Source organism: Cygnus olor, chromosome 24 (genome assembly GCF_009769625.2).
Source record: "Cygnus olor isolate bCygOlo1 chromosome 24, bCygOlo1.pri.v2, whole genome shotgun sequence".
Lineage (NCBI taxonomy): Eukaryota > Metazoa > Chordata > Aves > Anseriformes > Anatidae > Cygnus > Cygnus olor.
This window is the reverse complement of record NC_049192.1, coordinates 6,252,267-6,270,808: the sequence shown is the minus strand read 5'-3', so window position 1 is coordinate 6,270,808 and position 18,542 is coordinate 6,252,267. Positions and strand designations below refer to the sequence as shown.

The window sequence follows — 18,542 nt, the reverse complement described above, 5'->3', positions numbered from 1 at the left end:
TGTGTGGGGCCGGCGGCGGCCCCGCGCCCAGCTGCCGCTGCGGAGAAAGGACAGAGAAGGGGAGAGGGGGCCGGAGCCGCTCCCCCCCCCCCCCATGCTGCAGCGCTGCCCCAGCCCCCCAGCAACCACCCCCCCGCGTCGCGGGGACCCCCAGAGGGGCACAGGCAGCCCGCCGACACGTCTCAGCAGCTTTGCTTTATTGGATTGAAGGAGAGGAAAGTTTCCGCCCCTGGGATGAGCCCGCAGGGCAGCGACCCAGGGGTGCGTGGCCCCGCTCGGGGGGGGGACGGGGGGGCCGGAGCCCCGGTACTGTCAGTTCTTCATCCCGGAGCTCGGTGCCGGGGGGGCCGGGCGGTGACCAGCAGCTCCCTGATGCAGACGGGGCCCCGAAGCAGAGGTGGTGATGGATGGGCGCAGCCCGAGCCGGGGAAGAAGCCGAGATGATTCAGGAGGCCTCGACGGCGGCCCCGGGGCCAGCATTTAGGCGCTGTTCACGCCCATGTTCTGCATCTGCTCCTCCAGCACCCGCTCTCCTCCTGCCGACTTCTTCTTGCTGCCCTCCTGCTGCTTCTTCTGCTTCTTGGAGAGCTCCTGCTCGATGGGGGCCGGCTTCACGAAGGGGATCATCTCTCGGAGGTCTGGGGGAAAAGCAAGTGGGACAGATCGCACCAGGGGCACGCGGGGCGCCCACGGACCCAGCGACGGAGCCCGGGCAGGGCAGGGCGCCGGCTGCTACCTGGGGGCATGAAGTCGCGCAGCCTCTCGGGTACGAGGATGCCCTCCTCCGTCTGGTAGTTCTCCAGGATGGCGCAGATGGTCCGGGTCGTGGCGCACATTGTGGCGTTGAGCATGTGCACAAACTCCACCTGCAGCAGGGACACGGGGAGGCGGGGACGCAATGAAGCAGAAGACGGGGAGAGCAGGACCCCCACCCCCCCCACCCCTGCTGCGCGCCCTCACCTTGTCCATCATCTTCTTGGTCTGCCCGTAGCGGATGCGCAAGCGGCGCGCCTGGTAGTCGGTGCAGTTGGAGCAGGACACGAGCTCCCGGAAAGCCCCTGAGCCCGGGAACCAAGCCTCCAGGTCCAGCTTCTTGCTGGCGGCGTGATTCAAGGCGCCTGCGAGATGGGAGGGCCGCAGTTAGCGGGGTCCAGCCCAAGCAGACCCCTGTCAGGACCGCGGCGGAGGCTAAGGCTTGAAGGCTGCAAAGCGGCTTCAGCAGCGCCGTGCCAGCGCTCTGCACTCGTCCCAGGGCAGCCGTGTCCCTGCTCAGCAGAGCAGAGGCTGGAAGGAGCCACTACACAGGCCAGTTCCCCTGGGAGGAGTCACTCAGACTGCCCTCCCCTTCCAGAGGGACAGTGGGGACGCAGCAGGGACACGGTCCCAGCATGGTGGGGTGCCCACGCAGTGTGTGTCCATCCCGGTGGGCCTGGAGTGACGCAGAGCATCGCTGCAGGAAAGCAGACGTCCCCTTCCTCTGTGCCCAGGGCCAAGGCGCCGCCTCCCTGGACCAGGCCTAGGGACTGACACCGTGGGAACGCGAGCCAGGGATGCTCTCGGACAAAGAAAGCTGTGCCGGGAAGTGGGTCAGGGCACGGTGGCACCCGAGGCGCTGGCAGAGGCGCCTGGTCTGCTCCCAGGCCATTGTGGCAAGGAGATGGAGCGAGGAAGTCCCCACCCCAAGGGCCTTCCCGGTACGCTGGCACCCCACACGGCCCCGCGGCAGGGATCCCTACCCGAGACGATGTTAACGATGTGGTAGGGGATGCCCAGGGACTGGTAGAAGTCCTCGGCCGTGGCGATCATCTCATCAAACATCTCCCACGACTTGTTGTCGTGCGGCGAGGCGTAGACGAACTGCTCGATCTGCGGAGAGAGAGCGGCCCCCCGTCAGCTCCGGCCTGGGAGGGAGCACAAATGCCCCCCGCGGGGGCTCCCCGCTCCTCTCACCTTCTCGAACTGGTGGACGCGGAAGATGCCGCGGGTGTCCCGGCCGTGCGAGCCGACCTCCTGGCGGAAGCAGGTCGACAGCCCCGCGTACTTGATGGGCAGATCCTCCGGCTTCAGCCACTCGTCCCGGTGCAGGGCTGCGATGGGCTGCTCCGAGGTGGCGATGAGGTACTTCTCGTCGATGGAGCTGTCCTCCGCCTTCTCGCTGCCCTTGCCAATCACCTGGGGAGCAGGGGGAACCGTGGGGACAGGAAAGAGCCTCTGTCCCCCGTCCCCAGCTGTCCCCGCACCTCTGGGGACAAAGCCCCCCAGCCCTGGCAGATGCTCAGGGCAGCCAGCACAGGCACCCGCGCTCCCTGGCAGCGAGGCTTCCCAGGAGGGGAACAGGACGGCTCCGAAGTGGGCCGAGAAAATGGGAGCAGCTGCCGTTCGCTGCTTGTTTGGCCTCCTTTGTAGGCCCCAATGGCCTCCCGCCAGCTCCCGATGGCGAGGCTGGGGACGAGCTGTCACCCGTCACCGCATCGCCTTGACAACTGGCTGCGTCTGCAGGCCGGGCCTTCCTCGTCCCCAGCGGGCCTTCCTCGGAGGAAGACAGACCCAGGGACGGGGAACAGCAGGGAGCTCATGCCACGGCCTCGCCAGGGCAAAGGGACAGCAGCCGGCTGCCTCCCGGCAGGGGAGGGCACGCGGCAGAGGCCGGGCTGGATGCAGGTGCCAGGCGGCGAGACGCAGAGAGCCAGAGGGCGCCGGGCTCACCTTGTACAGCTCCTCGTCGAACTGGCTGAGCTGGGCCACCTCCTGCATCACCTCCTTCCGCATGAAGAAGGGGGTGTAGACGGGAGTGTAGCCCTTGGCACGGAGGCTCTGCAGGGCGTACTGGATCAGGGCCTGCTCCAGGAACACCAGGGGACCCTGTGGGACAAGGGGAAGCCACCGCCGGTCACACGCGCCCCGCTGCGCCGTCCCTGCTCACCCGGCAGCGCCGCAGGGCTGGGCTCTCACCTTAAGGAAGTAGCCCCGGCTCCCCGCGACGACGGCTCCCTTCTCTCCCTCGTAACCGTCCACCATCACCACCAGGTCCACGTGGGAATACTTCTTCCTGCAGCTGCAGTCACCCCAGATCCGCTCCACCTTGTTGTCCACATCCTGCACAAAGACAAGGGGCAGAGACCATCACCTGTCCTCCCCGGGCCGCGGTGACACCAGTCTGCTCCTCGCCGCGCTGTCCTGGGCCCAGGCTGGGAGCCGGGCCCCCCCAGCCTCTTCCCTTCCCCTTCCCCGCTCCCCGGCCCCCTCCGGGCCCAGGCTTTGCCACCTGGCAGCGACTGAACCCAGACCCCTCGAGCCAGAGCTGGAACCCCAGTGCTGATCCCTCTTGGTCACTTATTATGCGGCCACTTGGCAGCCGGCCCAGCCCAATTGTGTTCCCCCAGCAAAATATTCCTGCTGGATGAATGAGGGCAGCCGAGGGAGATCCCAGCCCCGGGCTCCCAGCGAGTTTCCCATGTATTCCCCGAACAATGGCCGCGTCCCGCGCTGTCTGAGCTGCTCTTTGTGTGCTCCCGGCAGGAAACGCTGCCTTGTCATGCAGATTTCATTCACCGCCCGCAGATCTGGGGGCACCTCCCCGCAGCGCGTCCCACTTGCCCGTGGTTTCCGGCTTTGATGCACCAGCAGGGCTGGCTCCGGTCAGCCCCACGGCTCCCCACACCGCAGGAAGCCGCGCTCCGTCCGCCCCTACCTCGTCGTTGCTGATGGGCACCGAGGGGTGGAGGAGGTTCCCGATCTCCCGGAGACTCTCGAAGCGCTCTGCCTCCAGCCTGATGCGCTCGGCGTCGCACTTGAGGATGGCTTCGTCGATCAGGAGACGGACCTTCTTGATCTGGGCTACCTGCAGCCCCTGTGCAGGCAGCGGGGTGAGATGGGGAAGGGAGGAAAACCGCAGGGGAGAGGGGGCTGGCAGCTGAGCGCAGTTAATCACAGACCCCCACCCACTGACACGGTCTCTGGAGCGAAACCATGGACTGAACACATCAAACAACAGCCAGAGAGCACAAAGGCCCAACATAAGTCAAGCTCTGAAAGGCCTTGCACAAGCTACGGCACCACGCAGCGCCTGACAGCAACAAGGGGGAGCAGTCAGCTCCCATGGCAGCAAAAGGCGGCCAGTGCCACGCTCATTAAACATCTCAGTTAACGAAGAGGGGAGGGGAATGAGCAGGGAGGAAGGGCCTCGCACAGGACACACAATTACTGAGGCTGCTCAAATCCCCCACGGAACCAAAGGACAAGCCCCGGGTTGGTGACCAGGCCGACACACACAGGCTGCAGCGACCTTAAGACGAACGACACCGGGCAAGAGCCAGTCACCACTGGCATGGGACTGGGAAAAGCGGGGAGCTGCTTGTGGGGCTGCAGGCAGCCGCCCCTGCCCTGGCGCTGGGGTTTCTGTACACCTCACGCTGCCAGTTTGGGCAGGGACAGGCGAAGCCCTGGACGAAAGCAGCGGGGAGATGGGGCTGGACTCACCCCTAGGATGTCGGCCGTGAGCTCGTCCAGGTTCTGCGCGCTCTCTGGAACAGACTCGTCGGTCCCCACGGGTTCTTTTTTCTGCAGCGGGAGGAAAGAAAAAAACCCACCGTGCGTAAAGACTGAAGCAACAGAGTAAAAATATTCCTTAACGATGCTAGGAACAGGCCTGCAAGGCCCCCACCTTCATCTTGTCCCCAATTGTTTTGCTGCACAGGTTCTTCAGCTTGTTCAAGTTATCTGCACGAAACCTACCTGGAGGGAGGAGCAGAGGAAGCCGTCAGCAAGGCACAGAAGCGGGGCTACAACCCCCCCCCCCCCGGTGCTGCAGCTCGCCCTGACCCCCTCCTACCAGCGCTGCCCCCCAGCAGAGAGCTCCCACACCGAGGATTTGTTTGAGCCCACCGGGAGCGATGCTGCACCGGGCCGCGGCCCCACCGGGACCCCCAGGCTGGATTGGGGCTGTTGGGGTCCGGGCGGACCCAGGGCCACGGGGTGACAGCCAAGAGATTTGGGTCATTCTCCCCTCCCTGCTATTGCCTGGCAAAGCCTCGCAGAGCCGGGGAGGAGCTGACGCGAGGACAAGGAGGGGACACGGGCAGGGCCCTACGGGTGACAGCGGGGCCGGGCGGGACACAGCCGTCCCTGCTGGCAGCCAGCCCCCGGCACCGACACGCTAACACCGGCGTGGGGGAAGAGCCAGCCTCCGCCTCCGGGAACGTCCCCGGGCGAGAGGAGAGCTCTGCGGGGGGCACCTGCCGCAGGGGACCCGCCACGGGCGGGCAGGATGAGGCCCACGGAGGGGGGGGCTGTCACCGACCGGCACCGGGCAGGACGCGGGGCCCTGGCGGCCGCCCCAAGGGCAGCGTGGTGCGGATTGCATCAGCCACGGCTCGGCCCCGCAGCGCGGCGTCGCAAGGCCCGAGTGCGGGGTGACGGCGGTGCTGCGGGGTGACGGCCACACGCTGCGGGGTGACAGCGGCGGTGGCAGCGGCGGTGGCAGCCGGGGGACGCGCCGGGCGTGATGCAGCAGGGCCGGGCTCGGCCTCCCCTCGCCTCGGTAAGGCCGAGCCCCCCCTGCGGCACCGCTCCCCCCACTGCGGCGGCGGGGCGGCGGCTGCTGGCCCCCCCCCCGCGCCCTCCCCGGTCCCCTCCAGTCCCCCCGCAGCCGGACCCGGGGCTCGGTGCCCGCTCCCGGTCCCCACCCGGGGCTGGGGAGGGGGGGTGGGGAGGGGGTGCCCGGTGCTGCCCGGGCTCGGGGCAGCTCCGCGGGGAGGGGGCACCGCCACCCCCACACCAGGGCGCACCCGGGCACTGCGGGACCCACCGCGGGACCCCCCTCGGGACCCCCCCGGGACCCCCGGCCCGGGGCGGGGCGGGGGGGGGGGGGGGGAGGGCACCCCCGGGGCCAGGTGTGCGGCCGGGCCCGGGCCCCGCAGAGCCGTGGGGTCCCGGGGGGGGGGGGGTCCCGGAGGGTGGTCCCGGTGGTGCCGGGGGGGGGGTCCCGGTCGCGCCCCCCCGCCCCACGTACACCTCCGCCAGGCGCCGTCGGCCCGCACCAGCGCGTCCACCAGCGCCGGGTCCTTGAAGCGTTTCCGCTGCATCTCCCGCACGGCGCCGGGGTCGCCGCCCTTGTCGGCGCGGAACAGGTCCAGGTCCAGCACCATGGCGGCGGCGGCGGCGGCCTCGGGGCGGCCTCGGAGCAGCAGCGGCGGCGGCGGCGGCTCCCCCGGTGCGCGTGCGCGGGGCGGGGCCTGCGGGGGTGGGGGGGGCGCTCCGGGGGGTGGGGGGGGCACCGGGAGGGGCGGGGCCGGGAGCAGCCCCCGGGGTGCTGCGCCCGCCCGCGTGGGGGCGCCGGGGGTCCCCTGGGCCCCCGGGGACCTCACAGCCCCCCACGGGGCAGCCCAGGGAACCCCCGAGCATCCCATGGCTTCCTGTAGGGCCCCACGGCCCCCCGTGGGCACCCCCTGGCACCGCGCAGCACCCCCACAGCACCCTCAGGCGTCTCCCATGGCACCCCAGGGTGCTCCGTGGCACCCCGTGGCATCCCCACGGCACCCCATGGCACCACACGATATCCCACGGGCGCCTTCCAGCACCCCACAGGACCCTCGTGGTACCCTCTGGCATCTCCCATGGCACCCCTGGGTGCCCCATGACACCCCGCAGCACTTTATGGTACCCCAAGGAACCCGGTGGCAACACACAATATTCCATGGGTACCCTCTGGCACCCCACAGAACCCTCGTGGTACCCTAAGGCATCTCCTGTGGCACCCCATAGCACCCTAGGGTGCCCCATGGCACCTCCCACAGCAATCCAGGAAAACACATAGCACCCCGCAGCACCACACAATACCCCATGCACACCCTCTGGCACCTCACCCACCCTCATGGTACCCTTTGGCATCTACCATGGCACCCCAGGGTGCTCCGTGGCATCCCTTGGCACCATATGGCATCCCCACAGCACCCCATGGCACCCCACGTTATCCCACGGGCACTGTACGACACCCCGTATCACCTTTATGGTACCCCCTGGCGTCTCCCATGGCACCCCATAGCACCCAGGGGCGCCCCACGGCATCCCTTGGCACCATACGGCACCCCCATGGCACCCCCAGGCCCTCTACGGCATCCCCACAGCACCCCATGGCATCCCATGTCACCATATGGCATCCCCACGGCACCCCAGCTTTCCCCTGTCCCGCTCCCTCCCCACCCCTGGGTGCCAGGCTGGGCCCCCCACCCTGTGCCGGGGACCCCCCAGCCAGCCCCGCTCCCCCCCGGGGCACGGAGTCACCGCGCGGGACTCAGAAACGTCGCCTTTATTGCACGGCCGGGACATGCGGGGCCTCCCGGCGCCGCCTAGAAAACGTGGAGATCGCTGTAAAAAGGGGGGGGCTGGAGCCGCGGGGCAGCAGCCGCCCCCCCGGGGACACCCACGGGAGGGACCCCCCAGCAGGGGGGGAACATGGTGCTGGGGGCTGCCGGCACGGGGGCACCCGCTTTGGGGCAGAACCACCCCAATTGGTGATTCCCGGGGGGGGGGGCAAGGCAAGGAGAGGGGGAGCGGGGCTGGCACAGGGTCGTGGGACGGCTGGCATGGCACGGCGTGACACCGTGTGACAGCGTGGCATGGCACGGCGTGACACGGCACAACACGGTGTGACACGGCACAGCCAGCCCCTGCCTGCCTCCGCGCCCCACGCTGTGGCTGCAGAGCACGGGGCACACACGCAGGAGCTCGTGCACACGCGTGCCGTGCACACACAGCCCCATGCACGCACACACCCTGCAACCAGGCCCGCCCGCACACACCTGCGTGCACCCACAGCCACGTGCAAAATCACCTGTGCACGAGCACACCGCTGGCATGCGCACACGCCTGCCACACGCGTGTGCACCCCCCACGCACACACCTGCCACACACGCAGGGGCTGCTCCTGCTGTTCCCGTGCGCGGCTGGGGGGGCCGCGGGGCCGGGCTGGCTCACCACCCCCTGTGTTTGGCATTTCGTGGCTATTCCCGGGGGGAACTGGGGGGGTACAAAAGTGCCCCGGGGGCTCCGCGGGTCCGTAAGGCCACGGGGGCGGGGGGGGGGGGGGGCGGGCACGGCCCCCTCACAGCTCCAGGTCGGTGCCGCCGGACGACGGCTTCAGCGGGACGGAGTCGAAGCCATCTGGGGTGCGCTGCGGGGAGCGGGGACACTGAGGCACTGGGACACCCCCACGCCGGGGACACCCCCACGCCAGGGACACCGTGGGACATCCAAACCCCCGTCCCCTGGGACACCCCCGTCCCCTGGGATCCCCCCCCATCTTTGGGACACCCCCATCCCCTGGGACACCCCCATCCCTTGGAACCCCCCCCGTCTTTGTGACACCCCCATGCCCTGGGACACCCCCGGTCTTTGTGACACCCCCCATTCTTGTGGCACCCCATCCCCTGGGGCACCCCCATCTTTGTGACGCCCCCCGGTCCCCACGCGGCTCCTCCGCCTGCCCCGCGGCCGTGCCCCCCGGCGGGCGCCCACCTTGGAGGTGAAGGCCTTGATCTTGCCCAGCAGCGACTTCTTGGTGGCGAAGATGAGCTCGTCCTCGGCGTCCTCGCCCTCCATGATGGCGCAGCTGTCGGGCGCCGGCAGCTCGCTCTCCTTGGCCGCCGCGTTCATCACCAGCTTGGAGTACTTGTACTCCAGCCTGGGGACCCCCGGCCCCCCGTCAGCCCCGGGAGGTGAGGGGGGGGGGGACACCTCACGTCCTCCTCCTCCTCCTCCTCCCCACGGCGGCCCCCACTCACTTCTGGTTCTTCTTCCAGAAGTATGCGGCCAGGGCAGCCAGCAGCACGGCCACGCACGTCCCCACCGAGACCCCCACCTTCAGCCAGAAATCGGCGCTGCGGCAGCTGCGGACCCTCGGCGGGGGCAGGCGCTGCCCCCCGCGGCACAGCCGGGGCTCCCGCCACACGTAGGTGGTTCTCTGTGTGCGTGTGTTTGGGGGGGGGGGGGAGGGACATGGGGCTCAGCGGGGCGTCCCCGTGTCCCTCCGCGGCCCCCCGCGGCCCCGCGGCGCCCCCGGTACCTGCAGGCCGCCCTGGCAGGCGCCCACGATGGCGCGGAAGTGGCCGGCGGAGCAGCGCGGGCAGCCCTCGGCCGTCGCCCACAGCAGGTGGAAGGCGCAGCCGTCACAGGTGCCCTCGGGGCATTTGCTGGGGACAGGCGAGGCGAGGACATGGGGGTGGCTGTCCCCAAAGCCGAGGACCCGAGGGTGCCGCCCTCCCCACGGCAGCGCCGTGTCCCCGGCGTGGTCCCCAGCAGCGGCACCCGCCACTGCAGCATGGGGGACACGGGGGTGGCTGTCCCCAAAGCGAGGACCCCGAGTGCCACCCTCCCTGTGGCACTGAGATGTGTGGGGACAGGAGCTGGGGGGTGTCGGGGGAGGGATTTAGCGCCGGAACCCCCCCAGCAGTGCGGGGCTGCGAGGATGCTCCTGTCCCCCCGGCCACCCCAGTCCCCAGCGGTGGCACCCACCTGGGCGCAGCATGGAGGGACGAGGGGGGGGGCTGTCCCCGAAGCCAAGGACCTGAGGCTGCCCCCCTCCCTCTGGCACTGCGGTGCGTGGGGACAGGAGGAGCTGGGGGGCTGCTGAGGGGGCTGCGAGGATGCTCCTGGCCCCAGCCCGGTCCCCAGCTGTGGCACCCACTCGGGCATGGCGGGGGACACACACACAGGATATGGGGGTGGCAGTTCCCACAGCAAAGTCCCCAAGGACACCACCCTCCCTGTGCACAGGGACCACAGTGCCTGGGGACAGTGCCTGGGGACAGGAGGAGCTGGGGGACACCTGGGGGGCGGAACTGAGGGCTGGCTCCCCCCCCCCTCCAAGCGGTGTCACCCACCTGGGCACAGCCAGGCTGCCGGTGCCTGGCAGCAGCGGGTCGCAGCGCAGGCGGATGGTGGTGGCCCGGCCCCCGCTGCACGACTGTGTCACCTCGCTGGACCTGTGGTGGCACCGGGGGGTGGGGGGTCAGGGAGGCCCCTGGTCCCCCTCCCGCGCCCCCATGGTCCTGGCCCCCTCCCGGCCCCACCTGTAGAAGAAGATGATGTCGGGCAGCTCGGGGTTGGCAGGGGGGAAGAGCTCGGGGGGCGCGGTGATGCCGTCCAGCGTGGGGCTCGTGGTGACACCTGCGACGGCAGCAGGGTGACCTCGCGTCCCCGGTGCCGGGGGTCCCAGCACCCATGGGTGCCAAGAGCGCCTGCAGGTGCTGAGCGTGCCCGGAGACCCGCCAGGGGCCGGGGCGAGGATCAAGGCGAAAAGGGGGCTCTATCCGCTCACCCACGACGCGGTCAGCCAGGCTGACGGGCTGCGAGGACACCACCGCCCGGTAGCCCACCACGTCGGAGGGCACCACGATGGCCTGGCACACGTGGGACGTCACCACCCGGCCCGCGCCCCCCTCGTCCGGCAGCCGCGCGTCCGTCACGTTGTCCGTGCACGAGGCCGCCTTCCTGCCCTGCCGGCGGGGCGGGCGTGTGACACGCGGCGGGGGCACCGCGTGTGCACGCGCGGGCAGGGCTGTGTGTGTGCGTGCACGTTTGGGGGTGTGCATTTGCATGACTGTGTGCACGTGTGAACCACGTGTGCCCACGTGTACGCGTGTTTCCCTGACTTTGTGCAAGTGAACACAAGCGTTTGCACAAGTGTGCTTGTGTCTACGCGCAGGTCGCACTCACTGTGAGCGTGTGCTTCCATGACTGTGCGTGTATGCGTGCATGTTTACACAACTACGGGAGTGTGGCCATGTGTGTGCGGGTGTGCTTGCATGCCTGAACGTGAGCACAACCGCATGACCGCGCATGTGTTTGCACAGCCGCGCACGTGGCTTTGCACGTGTGTGTGTTTGTACAGCTGTGCGCACCACGTGTGTGTGCACAACTGCCCGCACACGCCTGCACGCCCGCACGTACCCACGTGGCTACACGCCCGCGTGCCCCCCCCCCCCCCCCCCCGCCCCGTGCCCACGCCCGCGCGCCTCCAGCGCCGCACTCACGCGGTTGCCGCAGAGGCTGACGTTGAAGTGGTGGAAGTACTTGAGGCCCTTGGAGGTGAAGCTGGGGCCGCTGGCGAACGCCGTGCTGGCGGCCAGCGCCGAGAAGTCGTAGTGCAGCGTGCGGCCCGGCAGCGCCAGCGAGAAGCTGCAGTTGTTGTAGCAGAGGGAGCGGACCTGGCCGGGGGGGGGGGGGGGCACTCAGGGACCGCTGGGGGGGGGGCCGGTGGCACCCAGCCGGGGTCCCATCGTGCCACCCAGGTGGGATGGCCAGAGGGGCTGGTGTCACCCACTTGGGGACGTCCCGGGGGGGGTGACAGCCCTGCGGGGCTGGGTGCTGCCAGCTATTGGAGCTACTGGGGGCTGAATGAGGCCACGCGTGGGGACTGGAGAGGGGCTGGTGCCCCCCCCCCCCTTAGGGATTGCTAGGGGATGGTGCCAGCCACCGGGGGCTGGTGTCAACCATTAGGGGCTGGTGCCACCCCCTCGGGGATGGCCAGGGGCTGGTGCCCCCCTCCGGTGCCCATCTGGGATGCCTGGGGTCTGGTGGCACCCCTGGGGATGCCACCCTCGGGGACAGGCGGGGACTGTCACCTGGTTGCTGTGGGTGCCGGGACCGCAGGGCTGGCAGGTGGGGGTGCTGCCGGGGGGGTGCCCCCGCAGGTAGGTGCCGGGGGGACAGGGCTGGCAGGCGCCGGTGGCGTGGTCTAGGGCGTGCCCGGGGGGGCAGGGGGCGCAGGCCCCCCCCGGCTCGGGGGCGCAGCGTCGGCAGAAGGAGGCCACCCCGCCCAGCACGTTGGTGACGTTGACGGAGTAGAGCTTGGCCACGTCGCTGGTGTACCGCCGGCCCTGGCGCCAGGAGCAGCCGTCAGCATCACCCGAAGGGACACCGCCGGCCCCGTCCCTGTCCCCAGCTCACCGCCTCGTGGTAGGGCGTGCGCTGGAACGCCCAGGTGAAGCTCATGGTGGCGTTCTTCTCCACCACGTAGGTGTACGACTGCTTCCCCTTGGGCCCCGTCCACGTCTCCACCGGCGTGTTGGTGCGGGAATTGACACCCTGCGGGGACACGGGGGGACGTGGGACACCCCGCGGCCCAGCCCCACCACCCCACCGCCACCACTCACCACCATGAAATAGAGCTCGCAGCTGACGCTGCAGATGGTCTCGAAGACAAAGGTGATCCTGGCCACCTCCTTGCTGTCCCCGTCCTCCAGCGCCGGCTGCGGGGGACTGGGGACGCAGGGGACGGTGGGGACCACTGCCCGCCCCACGGCAGTGCCACCGTCCCCGTGGGGAGGCGCTCACCTGAAGCCAGGCACCACCAGCGTGAGGATCATGAAGTCGTTGTCGGAGGCTCCTGCCGCCGTGTAGATGTAGTCCCCAGCCACCTCCCAGCCTGCAAGGACGAGGTGACGACTCGGCGAGGTCCCCTGCTGCCCGTGGGGACGGGGAGGGGACGGCGCCCGGCGGTACCTGCCATCCCCTTGTACTCGAAGTTGATGCCGCTGAGCACGGTGGTCTCCATGTTGGGGGGCAGCACGTTCCACCACTTGTACTCCAGCCCCAGCACCGGCTCGGTGCCAGCCGGGCAGCGGACGCAGCCTGGGGACACCGGGGACAGCCCTGCAGGGGGGCAGCACCCACGGCCCCCACGAGGTTTGAGGGTACCCGGACACCCCACGGGACGGCCCCGGGGACCTCCTTACCTGAGCCGTTGGAGTAGGAGCCGTAGGGACAGGGCTCGCAGGCGCTGCTGTTGCTTTTGAAGAAACCAGGGTTGCAGGGGGGGCACTTGGTTTTCACCCCCGAGGGGGGCAGCTGGGCTGCCTGCGGCAGCTCCTCGTTGCAGATTTTCGGCTCTGCCCACTTGAACATGAGCTGGGTCTGGGCAGGCGGGGGCACAGGGTGAGCTGGCACCAGGAGGACATGGGGACAGCACGCGGGGACCCTAGGGACCGGGGCAGGGGGGGCGGTGGGGCTGTACCTCCCCGTTGGCATCGCAAGCTGTGTGCGTGTAGAAGTAATCCTTGTCCGTGCAGGGCGGCCGCACCTTGCAGGACGCGGAGCCTTGCTCTGCCGGGCGGTGACGGCGGTGAGGTCCCCGGGGGGCACCCCGGGATGTCCTCCATGTCCCCGTGGGGACATCCCTCGGAGCATCCCCCCGCCATCCCCGAGCATCCCGGGGCCGCGGGGGCAGCGGGGACGGGGACACGCGGCTCTCACCCGCGTAGGTGGCCGGCTCGCAGGGCTGGCAGGCGGTGGCGCCTTTGCTGGAGAAGGTGTTGGCGGGGCAGAGCTGGCAGAAGGAGGAGCCGGCGGCGGCGGCGTAGGTGCCGGGTTTGCAGGGAAAGCACTCGGAGGTGTAGGCGACTCCTGGCAGCAGGAAGGTGCTCAGGGTGGGGGTGGGCACAGCAGGAGCCCCCCACCCTGTGCCCACCTACCTGTGATCCCGATGTTCCTCACCAGCACGGGCTTGGGGACCTTGGACCACACGGAGAAAGCCGTGGTCCTCCAGTAGAGCACGTTGTTGCCGCGGCTCAGCTCCACCTGCGAGCAGCAAGGGAGGGGTGGGAGCGGGGGGATCCCAGTGATGGGGAGGGGCTGGAACCCACAGGGGGGTCACGGCGCCCACCCTGTCTGCCTCCACCGACCCTCCCCTTTGTGCCCTCAGAGAGCATCTCCCTGTGCTGGGGTGACAAGGGACCTGTGAGAGGTGACAAATGACCCTAGGGGTGCTGCGGCGAGGGACCCTTCAGGGGGGCTGTGACAAGGACCCTGGGTGGGAGCCCTGGGGGGGCTTCCCCAAGGGGCTGTGCCGTGGATCCCCCTGTGCCACCTCCGGCCCCCACGCTCACGCTGTGGAACTCCCAGCCCTTCTCCGTGGTCCGCATCCAGCGCGACTCCTCCACCGTGGGCTGGCACTGGTCGTTCTGCACCTGCGGGGACAGGGACGGCGTCACGAGGGGGACACCCCCTGGGAGCCCGGGACCCCTGCCCTGCGCCCGGCGCCTACAAAGAACTCGAAGACGATGCTGCTGTCGGGGTAGATGTACTCGAAGGAGACGGTGCCCGACTGCTTCAGGTTGACGGCGTACATGAGGGTGGCCGTGCACTCGTCCGTGTTGGAGGCGATGTAGTCACCCAGCGGCACCCACGTCGACCTGGGGCGGGTGACACAGAGCGGCACGGGGTGACACAGGCTCCGTCCCCAGGGCATCTCGAGGTCTGAACCTTGCCGTGGCCGGGATGCTGGGAGAAGGGCAGTGGGGACAGGTGACAGCCCTGGGTGGCCCAGGGAAGCAAAATGCGACACAGGGCACAGCACAAGAAAGGCCCGGGATGGAATAGCAGAAGGCGCTGTTGTTGCACCTGCAGGGTGCTGAGGAGGCAACGAGCTTAGGGGTGTGCGAAAGGGCTGGGGGAAATCCAGTGCTGGGTAGCTCCGCATGGGGGACGTCACAGCGCGGTGACAAGGGGACGTCCCCCTGCCAGCCCACCCCTGGTGCTGCCCCAGCTGAGTGGGCTGAGACGCGGGTGGGCTGCGGGAGGGGGATCCTGCAGCGCCGGGACCGCAGGTGAATAATTAAAGGCTGCTGGAAGTAGGTTACATTTGCAAGCTGCACCGACGCTGCGGCGCGTGGCAGGCGCAGGCTGCTGGCACGGCGGGGCTCGACGGCTGCCGCCGGCGCTGATCAAAGGCCCGCGGTGGAAAACAAAGGCGCCACCGGCTCGTACGGCAGCAGCGGGGAGGGCCCCGGGCAGCAGCTCCCTCCGTGACGGGGGCTGCGGACGGGTCCTACCGTGGGGCTGCAGCGAGCCAGGACAGGGTGGGACGAGGCTGCTGGGATGTCCCCTCCCCGTGGCTGGGCTGCTTCAGGGCTGTCAGGGATGGGCAAGGAGGGAGCAGGGGGGGCAATTTTCCATGCGTGGACGTGTCCCGAGCACGCTGCAGCCCCTCGGGTGCCGGTACCCGGGCAGCAGCCGGGCAGGAAGCCCCCAGCGCGCGGCCGGGACCACTCACGCCGTGCAGTTCTCCACCGTGTCGCCGAAGCTGTCGTCGACCTCCAGGTTGGTGGCGACGTTGGCGAAGCCGTGGGGCACCTCGTCCCACTCGTCGAAGCGCACGCCGGTGCCCAGCGAGTAGGTGCCCTCGGCGCAGGGCTTGCACGACTGCGCCTTCATGTCGAGGAACTCACCTGCCTTGCAGGAGAAAGCTGCCCGCGTGCAGGGGGGGCATCAGCGCCGCCGCTGCCCCCTCCCACCGGCCCTGCTTTGGCTTCACCGCCCCCAGCTCTGCTTTCCCAGCGGGACCCCCCCCCTCCGCCCCGTCCTGAGCATCCTGCACGGCCCCCAGCGGGAGGGAGGACAGCCCTGGACGGGTGGCTTTGGCCGTGCCGCTGCCTTACAACGCAGCAAGTGGCAGCCGGGAAGGGACCCCGGGACGAAACGTGGTGCGGGCCAGGCAGAGCCCCCAACCCACCCTCCTCGGAGGGGCTTCAGTCTGCCCCACGGCATCCCAGGGACGGCCCCGCCGCAGCCGTCCCCGTGCCGCACCGGCGACTCCGTTAATGAGTGTTTATTGCTATGGAGCAGCTGGATCCTGCCGGCGCCTTTGAAGGCACCGCGTTGCCACCAGGCTTATGAGAAGCCGCGTTTCGGTTCGCAGCTGCTCCCCGGGAGGAAGGCTCAGCCTTGTCCCCCCCACCCCTCCCCTTTCTGCTCCGCTTTTACCCCTGCTGATCATCCAAAGCCCCCCCTGCCGCTCCTGCACCCCAACCTTACAGCACTCGGTGCCCTTGACGGGGTCCGGCAGCCCGGTGCAGAGTCCCGGCGTGTGCGGCACGGCCACCCTCCACCGCGACCCCGCGCTGTCGCACGCTGTGTACTCGTAGTGGTACTCGGACTGGAAGAGAGAACGCACAGGAGAGCCGGGACCCCGTGGGGCCGGATCCCCCCCCACGTGCCCACCCTGTTGCTCTGAACATTTCATTTCAGCTGCTGCAATGCCCCGAGCACGCCGGCTCGAGCAGCTCAACCGTGCCGGACTCTAGGGACCGTGCACGTGGTGGGCAAGGATGCTGGGGACAGGGGGATGCTGGGGACAGGGTTAGGCAGGACGACATCCCCCCGCCCTGACATCTTCCCCACAGGGTGCCAAACCCCCGGAGAGCTGTAGGGACAACCAGGCCACACACGTGTCCCCAGGCTGTCCCCAGGGGACGAGCCATCCCCAGCACGGCGAAGGCACCCGGCGCTGCCAGCCCCTCTGAGGGCAGCCACGGCACCAGCACCGCCCCGGTGTGGGGACAAGGGACAGTCGGTGCCATCATCGTGCCGCCTCCGCAGCAGAGACCCCAAGGGCTGGGGGACCCCCGGCCCTGCTCCGGAGGCAGCTGGGCCCCGTTTGCCTTGGCGTGGCCGCGGCACGCGTTGCTCATTAAACACGCTGCCGGATGCACCGTCCTGCTCGGGAGCCGCCCAGGCTGCAGCCGGGCACCGGGAGAGTGCGCAGGGATGGGGGCACAGGCGGGGGGGGGACGGGTTGGTAGCACCCCCCGGGTGGATGCGCGGGGCTGCTGGAGCGCAGAGCAGCCGGCTGCATCCTCCCCGTTAGGAAATAAGCCGCCAGCTGCCTCCCAACTGGGACTTGCTCAAGGCCGGGAGGAGGCGACGCCGGAGCCAGGCGGCACATTCAGTCCCCGAGGCCAGGTCCGGCCGCCCGGTGCTCACCGTGCCCACGGGCAGCCGGCGGGGGCGAGGCAGCGGCACCGCAGCCCCCCCGGCCTCTCCGGAGCACGGAGCCGCGGCTCGGTGTCGGCAGCAGATGCGGGAGCGTGGCAGGTTTGTGCGAAAACAAAGCTTTGATGTTTCCCATCAGCACGAGGCGGCGGTGGGGGGACGCAGAGGCGCTGGCAGCCCCCAGCCCCCCCCCGATTGGGCATAGAGGAGGTGCCTGTGGTGCTGCAGGGGCCGGTTCTTGGGGACACGGGGGTCCCTATGGCTGCGGGCAGGACGGGGGCACCCTCACACTGCTCTGGGCAGCCCAGAGCAGAGAGCAAGCCCCGAGCATCCGATGTCACACGTGCTCGAGGCTCTCTGGGGCTCGCACCTCGGTGTTTTCCTCTCCCCAAACTTTGCACACCCCCCCCGGTCTCAGCGCACGGCCGGCAGCGCGAAGCTGTCAACAGCCGTGAGTCGCTCGCGAGTCGCTCGCCCTCACCCGCTGTGAGCTCATTAAAGCCAACTCCATTGACACAACTCAGCCCCGGGGCGGCCGTGCGGCGCTGAGGACCCCAGGTGCCGCCGCGAGCCCTTCCCAGTGAGCGATGCCCAACCGGCAGGGACAGGCAAGGGGACAAGGGACAGTGGCAAGGGACAGGACCTTGTTGGGAGCAGCCCCCCCGGCGCCACCGCTGGCTGCAGCCCATTGTTTCCAGCTCCGGGCCATGGAACAAAAAAAAAAAAAAAAAAAAAAAAATTGGATCACAGCAAAAAATAATGGCCCAGATGAAAAGCAGCCGCTGGAGCCGGGGGGGGGGGGAGCACACGGGGCACGGAGCCCCCCCGGCAGGTGCCCCGTGCCCGTGCCGCTGGGTCGAAAGGCAAAGAGCTGCCAGGCGGGGAGGGTGATGTGGAGGCGGCGAAGGACGGCGCTGGTGGGGCTGGAGCTGGGGGCAGCCGGGGGCAGCCCAACGGCCCCCCCGGAAGGTCCCCGCGCCCGGCACCTCCCCGAGCTCACCTGTGCAGGACGCTTTGTGCCGGCCGGACCCGAGATAAGAGCCGTGCCGTGACCGCGTGCCGGCCTGGGAAAGGCGCACGGGCGAGGGGACGCGCGCCCCGCTGCCACCGACCCCGCGGGGCAGGGCTGGGGACCCCGCTGGCGTCCCCCCGGGGTGGGCAGCGATGGGGGCACCGGGCTGCGACGGGGCGAGCCCCAGAGCCCCCCCCCCCCCCCGGCAGCGGAGCCCCAGCCGGGCCCTGCCCCCAAGGTCCCCGCCGGTGTCACCCGTTAACCCCCGCTCCTCCCGGGCGACAGCTGACAGCGGCCCGGAACCGCCCGGTCCCGCACCGGGACCCGCTCAGCCCCGCGGCCCCGGTCACGCGTGGGACGCGGCGACAGCCCCCCACCGGGGCGGGGGCGGCGCGGAGCCCCCGCGCCCCTCCCGTTACAGCCCCCAGCCCCGTCCCCACGGCACCGGCGCCCCCCTAGCTCCCCCCCCCCCCCCGCCGGTACCTCCTTGCAGACGTGCAGCCGCTCCCCGGCGCGGCCCGGCGGCACGGCGGCGGCCGCCACGCACAGCGCCAGCAGCACCCGCCGGGCCCCGGCCCCGGCCCCGGCCCCGGCCATGGCGCAGCGGCGGCGGCGGCAGCGCTCGGCCCCGTGCGGGCACCGGCCCCGCGGCCCCGCCCCCCGCCAACGGCCCCGCGCGCGCACCTGCCGCCACCTGCACCGCCCCCGCCCCGCCCCCGGCACCGGGCACCGCCACCGGGCCTCGCCCCCCGGGGCATCGCCG

The 18,542-nt window shown here is 70.1% G+C and overlaps 2 protein-coding genes across 5 annotated transcripts; both read right to left on the bottom strand.

Moving 5' to 3' along the window:
* Positions 1-180: 180 nt before the first annotated feature.
* SARS1 (seryl-tRNA synthetase 1) lies at positions 181-6,222 on the bottom strand. The gene is made up of 11 exons (XM_040535566.1): positions 6,011-6,222; positions 4,664-4,734; positions 4,480-4,560; positions 3,692-3,850; positions 2,953-3,096; positions 2,707-2,862; positions 1,951-2,172; positions 1,737-1,866; positions 961-1,118; positions 737-866; positions 181-638 (listed from the first exon to the last, which is right to left on the bottom strand). The coding sequence occupies exons 1-11, from the start codon at positions 6,144-6,146 to the stop codon at positions 481-483; spliced, it is 1,545 nt and encodes a 514-aa protein (XP_040391500.1). The 5' UTR covers positions 6,147-6,222; the 3' UTR covers positions 181-480.
* Positions 6,223-7,289: 1,067 nt separating this feature from the next.
* ELAPOR1 (endosome-lysosome associated apoptosis and autophagy regulator 1) lies at positions 7,290-18,393 on the bottom strand. Of its 4 annotated transcripts, none has more exons than XM_040535565.1 (22): positions 18,263-18,393; positions 15,811-15,931; positions 15,050-15,242; positions 14,042-14,189; positions 13,884-13,964; positions 13,470-13,575; positions 13,252-13,401; positions 13,013-13,101; positions 12,735-12,912; positions 12,502-12,630; positions 12,334-12,424; positions 12,153-12,258; positions 11,947-12,084; positions 11,622-11,876; positions 11,031-11,204; positions 10,316-10,493; positions 10,068-10,164; positions 9,879-9,980; positions 9,062-9,188; positions 8,781-8,959; positions 8,515-8,680; positions 7,290-8,170 (listed from the first exon to the last, which is right to left on the bottom strand). In XM_040535565.1, the coding sequence occupies exons 1-22, from the start codon at positions 18,374-18,376 to the stop codon at positions 8,102-8,104; spliced, it is 2,991 nt and encodes a 996-aa protein (XP_040391499.1). In that variant the 5' UTR covers positions 18,377-18,393; the 3' UTR covers positions 7,290-8,101. The 4 variants fall into 4 exon arrangements, with proteins under 4 accessions (XP_040391499.1, XP_040391498.1, XP_040391496.1 ...); XM_040535564.1 differs by lacking the exon at positions 18,263-18,393 and adding an exon at positions 17,768-18,021; XM_040535562.1 differs by lacking the exon at positions 18,263-18,393 and having other exon boundaries at positions 15,806-15,934.
* Between the last annotated feature and the right edge of the window lie 149 nt (positions 18,394-18,542).